At 47.9% G+C, this 6,345-nt stretch overlaps 1 protein-coding gene across 1 annotated transcript; it reads right to left on the reverse strand.

Moving 5' to 3' along the window:
- Positions 1–583: 583 nt before the first annotated feature.
- Positions 584–1,009, reverse strand: LOC121876726 (endo-1,4-beta-xylanase B-like). Its single transcript, XM_042382082.1, has one exon. The coding sequence runs from the start codon at positions 1,007–1,009 to the stop codon at positions 584–586; it is 426 nt and encodes a 141-aa protein (XP_042238016.1).
- Between the last annotated feature and the right edge of the window lie 5,336 nt (positions 1,010–6,345).

Genomic DNA, 6,345 nt, shown 5'->3' on the forward strand with positions numbered 1-6,345 from the left:
AGAATTTTGAACAGATAGACAGCTTATATGTGTGTGTGTGTGTGTGTGTGTGTGTGTGCGTGTGTGTGTGTGTGTGTGTGTGCGTGTGTATGTGTGTGAGCGGAGACAAGTAGCAGGAAGATTATAATAAGCTTTCACCAACACTCAACACCAGTCGAAAAAGTGAAGAGTTTATACTGACGGAGAGACCAAGGAGGGACGGACGGACAGACAGACGGGTAGACAGACAGACGGCCAACCACAGCATCAACCAACATATACTTAATAAAAACAAACTTTCGATGGCGCCTGACACGTTCAATTACACGTTAGGACGAGGCTGTGATGGTCACTAGCTGCTGCACACAACAACAGCGTGGTCGACCAGGGGCACTTTCTACCAGACCAAGGGCTGTGTGGTGGTGGTGGTAGGGGGGGGTAATGGTGGTAGTTGTGGTGATGGTGGTAGTAGTGGCAATGGTAGTAACAGTGATGGTGGTAACGGAGGTGTGGAGGCGATGATGGCGGGTGGGTAGGTGGGTAGAGCCATGCCCCCGAAACCTAAGCCAGGTAAAAACACCAGGTAAGTGAGGTGCAGTAACCACTATACTTGCAGGTAAGCTACTGCAGGTACGGGTGTTGTATGAAGAGTCCAGGTGGTCTCAGGGGCCCTCATATTACCATCAGAGGCCCTCATATTACCTTCATCAGGGGCCCTCTCATTACCTCCACCAGGGGCCCTCTCATTATCTCCACCAGGGGCCCTCTCATTATCTCCACCAGGGGCCCTCTCATCATCTCCACCAGGGGCCCTCTCATCATCTCCACCAGGGGCCCTCTCATTACCTCCACCAGGGGCCCTCTCATTATCTCCACCAGGGGCCCTCTCATCATCTCCACCAGGCCTCTCATCATCTCCACCAGGGGCCTCTCGGCCCCCCTCCACCAGGGGCCTCTCATTATCTCCACCGGGCACGCCCTCATTATCCTCTCCACCAGGGGCCCTCTCATTATCTCCACAGGGCCTCATCACACCTGCCTCCGCCAGGCCCTCTCATCACACTCCACCAGGGCCTCTCATGTTCACCTCCACCAGTCCTCTCATCCCCACCTCCTGCAAGGACTCATCACCTCCACCAGGGGAGCCCTCTCATCACCTTTATCCAGGTGAAAAGGAGATGTGGCTATATAAGGGGAGTTGGAGCCCTCGTTTGTCAAAAATAAAAGTAGTAGTAGTAGTAATGGCTGACGTAGCTAACCACAACAAACTTAAGCAAACAACAACCAACCACACACACACACACACACACACACACACACACACACACACACACACACACACACACACACACACACACACACACACCACCCTCCTTCCACCTCCTCCACCACAACTCTTCCCCTCTCTCCTTCCTCCACCAACCCCCCCCTCCCACCATTACTACCTACCAACAACCACCACCACCACCACCACCAACCCCTCCCTCACTAACCCCTCCCTCACCCAACCCCCTCCCCTCCACCCCTCCCTCACCCAACCCCCCTCCCTCACCCAACCCCCCTCCCTCACCACCAAACTTAATACAAAGAATCATTAACTTCACATTTCACAAATCAAATTACATGCAAATCCGGTGTAGTAATTAGCTCAGGAGAAGGTGTTGGTTGTGGCCGGGTTCATTATATCCTACAGTGTCCGGGACTCGCTTCAATATTCACACGTACTGGGATTCCCGCCATTCTTTCCTCCTTCTCCCCCCCCCCTCCCCCTCTCCCTCTTGTAGCGTAACTGAGGGGTGAGGAGGCAAACAGGAGGAGGAGGCAAAGGAGCATGTGTAGTAAGTATATGAGGAGGAGGGAGGAAGAAGAGGTGAAGGAAGAGGAGGGGCAGGGGGGGTGAAGGAAAGGAGGAAAGGGTGGAAGAGGGAGGAAGAGAGAAAATCCATAATGATTAAGAATAGGGGAAGGGAGACGGAAGAAGAATGAGAGAGAGAGAAGAAGAAGAGAGAGAGAGAGAGAGAGAGAGAGAGAGTTAAGCTGAGTTACATCCCTTCATAAGTTCAGACGACACGTCCCCTCGTCACCAACGTCCCCTCCCCTTCATCAATCCCCCCTTAAATAAACTCACCCCTTCCCCCTTCCCTACCCCCCCTTTTATTTTACCAGGCGATGCTGACTGCCTGTGCTGGCGATGGTTTCCAAGGCACCAGTTATAGTTCGATCATCACACAAACCTAACCTATGACTATTTACCTTCACGATGACGTCACACGACCATCAAAGCGGCAGGTACTAACTATGACGTCACGGCCAATCAGGAGGAGGCCTACTATGACGTCACGGCCAATCAGGAAGAGGCCTACTATGACGTCACGGCCAATCAGGAAGAGGCCTAATATGACGTCACGGCCAATCAGTAAGAGGCCTACTATGACGTCACGGCCAATCAGGAAGAGACCTACTATGACGTCACGGCCAATCAGGAAGAGGCCTACTATGACGTCACGGCCAATCAAATGTCCGCAATACATACCTGGAAAGAAGGAAACACAAATCTTAATACATAAAAATAATACATATCCAAGAGAAATGAATTACAGAATATATAAACATTACAGTAGGAATTAATTTTGTTTTTATTTATTATTTCCAGAGTGTTAAGTAGAGCCACCTCTCTCTCTCTCTCTCTCTCTCTCTCTCTCTCTCTCTCTCTCTCTCCAACGTCAGAAGAGATCAGCATCCTATAAACTACATGCCAGTTCTCCTGACATCCAACGTCAGCCTCAGAAGCCACCACCAAGCGCAACACCACCACCACCAACACCGAACACTGACGTCAGCACAAAACAACGATGACGTCAACACTAACAACACAGACGTCAGCATCAACAGCCAATGACGCCAGCCAAGGGAGCATATATCCGTGTTCACCAGCCAAGGGAGCATATATCCGTGTTCACCAGCCAAGGGAGCATATATCCGTGTTCACCAGCCCAGGGTAGCCAAGAACAAGGGAGCATATACTGTACACCCTTCTTCCTCTGAACACATCCACAAGTTTTGATTGATTGATTGGCTGACTGATTGACTGATTGATCGAATGACTGACTGACTGACTGACTGACTGACTGATTGCCTAACTGACTGACTAACTAACTGAAAATATGATTGCTTGACTGACTGACTGACTGATTGACTGACTGACTGATTGCCTAACTAACTGAAAATATGATTGCTTGACTGACTAACTGGCTGACTGACTGACTGACTGACTGACTAATTGCCTAACTAACTGACTAACTAACTGAAACTATGATTGCTTGACTAACTGGCTGACTTGACCGAAACAGTTTTATTTAGCCAGAAAAACACAAAGTAAAGAGTAACAATACTAATAAAACTACACAGGGGTCCCACACTCCTGATGAATACTGCCAACTCGGGCTGAACACCGTCAGGGGGAGACTTGCCACCCCTCTCTGATACTTTACACACCGGCACTACTTGTATACATTGCTTACACCCCTACACACGTATACTACACCCCTACACCCCTACATCCATCCCTACACCCCTACATCCATCACCTCCCCCCCCCCCTACATCCATCCCTTCCACCCCTACACTCATTCCCTCCACCCCTACGCCTATCCTCCTCCACCCCTACACCCAGGTACAGGTGTGTCCCACATCCCTTTAGGGTGGAATAATAAAACCAGTGGTGAATTAAGGATTAGTGGTAGGGGTAGTAGTTGTTGTTGTTGTGGTAAAGGTGGTAGTAATGATTGGTGGATCAAAGGAGTAGTGGTGGGGGTGTGCTAGTGGTGGTGGTGGTGATGAATAGTACTAGTGGTGGTGGTGGTGGTGGGGGGTAGTACTAGTGGTGGTGGTGGGGGGTAGTACTTACTAGTGGTGGGGTAGTACTAATTAGAAATTGGTGGGGAATTGTTACTAGTGGTGGTGGTGTTAGTAGTAGTAAATGGTAGGTAGTGGGGAAGGTGATGGGGGGAGTAAAGCCCAAAACAACAGGACACGAATGCTTGTTGTTGATATATAAGGCCCCCCCCCAACACACCGCCTGTATAATATCCATTCACCATTTACAGAATACATAGAATACATAATTAGAGGGTAGAATACACACACACACACACACACACACGAAGCACACAAACGCACAGGTATACAGACACACGCATATATACATACAGAAAGACAGACACACACACACACACAAATCACTCACGGATGCACCCCACCCCCATCCAATCTTTACCAATACCAACATCAGGCGATATTCAAAGGGCAGACTCATGGGGATGAATAATGCTAAACGACAGAGCTATGTGTGTGTGTGTGTGTGTGTGTGTGTTTCTGTATGTATATATGCGTGTCTGTGTATACCTGTGCGTTTGTGTGCTTCGTGTGTGTGTGTGTGTGTGTGTATTTTTCTGTACAAAACCCAGGCGATATTTAAAGGGCAGACCCACGGAGATGAGTTATATTACAGACCCCTGGCGATACATATTGGCCAGACCTATAGGGGTTAAAGGTCTAGCAATACGTCACTAATATCGCTGGGAAATGATTCTTTAATCTCTACACTTATCATAGCTGAAATGTAAATAAAATTATCACCATCTAATAAAAAAAATTATTTTATTCGTATTATTAAATATTTTATAAGGAAATTCATTTTATTTATATTATTTTATTATATTAACACGTTGAATATAATCACATCCTCGTTAAATTTGACATATTAATTAATTAGTTACCTTATCATTAATTACTATGTTATTAAATAAATCCCTTCATTAATACGTTGAAAATAAATTATATAAATAAATTAAAATAAACATACAGGGTGATCCAAAAAAAGATTTCCCAGGTTGTATTATAACTCTGTGGGCCATTCTTTTTGGATGACTCTGTAGTTTTATTATATATATATATATTTGCGTTAATAATAAATAAATGGATTATTATTATTATGACCCCCCGCTTGTTAAATATGACTACTGAAACGTGAATAAAACCGGTATTTTTTTTTTAATGTGCTTTTCCAGGTAGGAGACTAATAGCTTACACAACCCAGTACACCAGGTAACAAGCGTACCACTATACCAGTATTATCCTCCCGGTACCACCCATTACCATTCCAGTACCATTAGCTAGTACCATCATCCACCACCACCACTACCACCACCACCACCACACCCACCCAGTTCCACCTAGTACCACAAACACAACTCACTCGTACGGTATCACCACAACCACCACCACCACACCACCATAACCTAGCAGTCACAAGCATACCCACAACCCTTTCACCTCCCACCAGTTACAACCAGCCCCACAACCAGTCACCCCTTAACACAACAACAACACGGTAACTCCTCCCAATGCCTGTCGCAGCAACCCCTATCTCCCCCCCTCCCCCCCCTCTTTTCCTTTATACATGACAAAGATCTGTCACTCTAGACTCAAGCCCCCCCCCCTCCTTTCCCCTCTCTCCCCCTCCCTCCCTCAGCAAGTGTCGTGTGATATACTCCCTTTTCTCCTCCCTCTCTCTCTCCCTCCTTTTGTAAATGTTGTATAGTACTCCCTCCCTCCCTTCCCTCCTCCCTTGCCCTCCTTCCCTCCCTCCTCCAACACCCTCCCCTCCCTCCCTCAACCCGTCAACAAGACCATTAATCTAAAAAGGATTCGTCTCCTTCTTCTTCCATTAAGCTGCTTTAAGACCACAGACATGTCCTCCCCCCACCCCCATCTCCTCCTCTTCGTCAACCTTCATCGTCTCCTCCCTCTTCCTCCTCGCCACCCTTCTTCTCCCATTCTCGTCTCCTCCCTCCTCCTTTTCCTCCTATAATAATCGTCGTCTTTTTATTCGCTAATGCCATCTTCCCCTCCCCTCTTCGTCATTATGGCACCACAGCACTATGGCACCACAGCACTATGGCACCACAGCACTATGGCACTACAGCACTATGGCACCACAGCACTATGGCACCACAGCACTATGGCACTACAGCACTATGGCACCACTACACTACAGCACCATGGCACCACTACACTACAGCACCACTAAAACCTCTACAAACACACACACATCATGAGAGTGGCGCCGTCTGTGTTATCCCTGGGCGGGCCAACGCACTCCCTCCACCAGGCAGTGATATCTGTCATGACACACCTACAACCCACCCACCACCACCCTCCTACCCACCTTTATCTCAGGAGGAGGAGGAGATGGAGAAGAAGAACGGGAAAAGAAGAAGGGGGGAAGAAAAGAGAAAAGGGGAAGAAGTAGAGAAGAGCGTGGTGGAGAAAGGAGAGGAGAAGGAAGAGATTGAAGAGGAGAAA

This window comes from Homarus americanus, unplaced genomic scaffold (genome assembly GCF_018991925.1).
Source record: "Homarus americanus isolate GMGI-L3 unplaced genomic scaffold, GMGI_Hamer_2.0 scaffold14496, whole genome shotgun sequence".
NCBI classification, from domain to species: Eukaryota; Metazoa; Arthropoda; class Malacostraca; order Decapoda; family Nephropidae; genus Homarus; species Homarus americanus.

What these genes read in the sequence shown, in the direction of transcription:
- LOC121876726 (XM_042382082.1), bottom strand. Translation starts at nt 1,009, where the DNA reads ATGAGGCCCTGTGGAGATAATGAGAGGGCCCCTGGTGGAGAGGATAAT.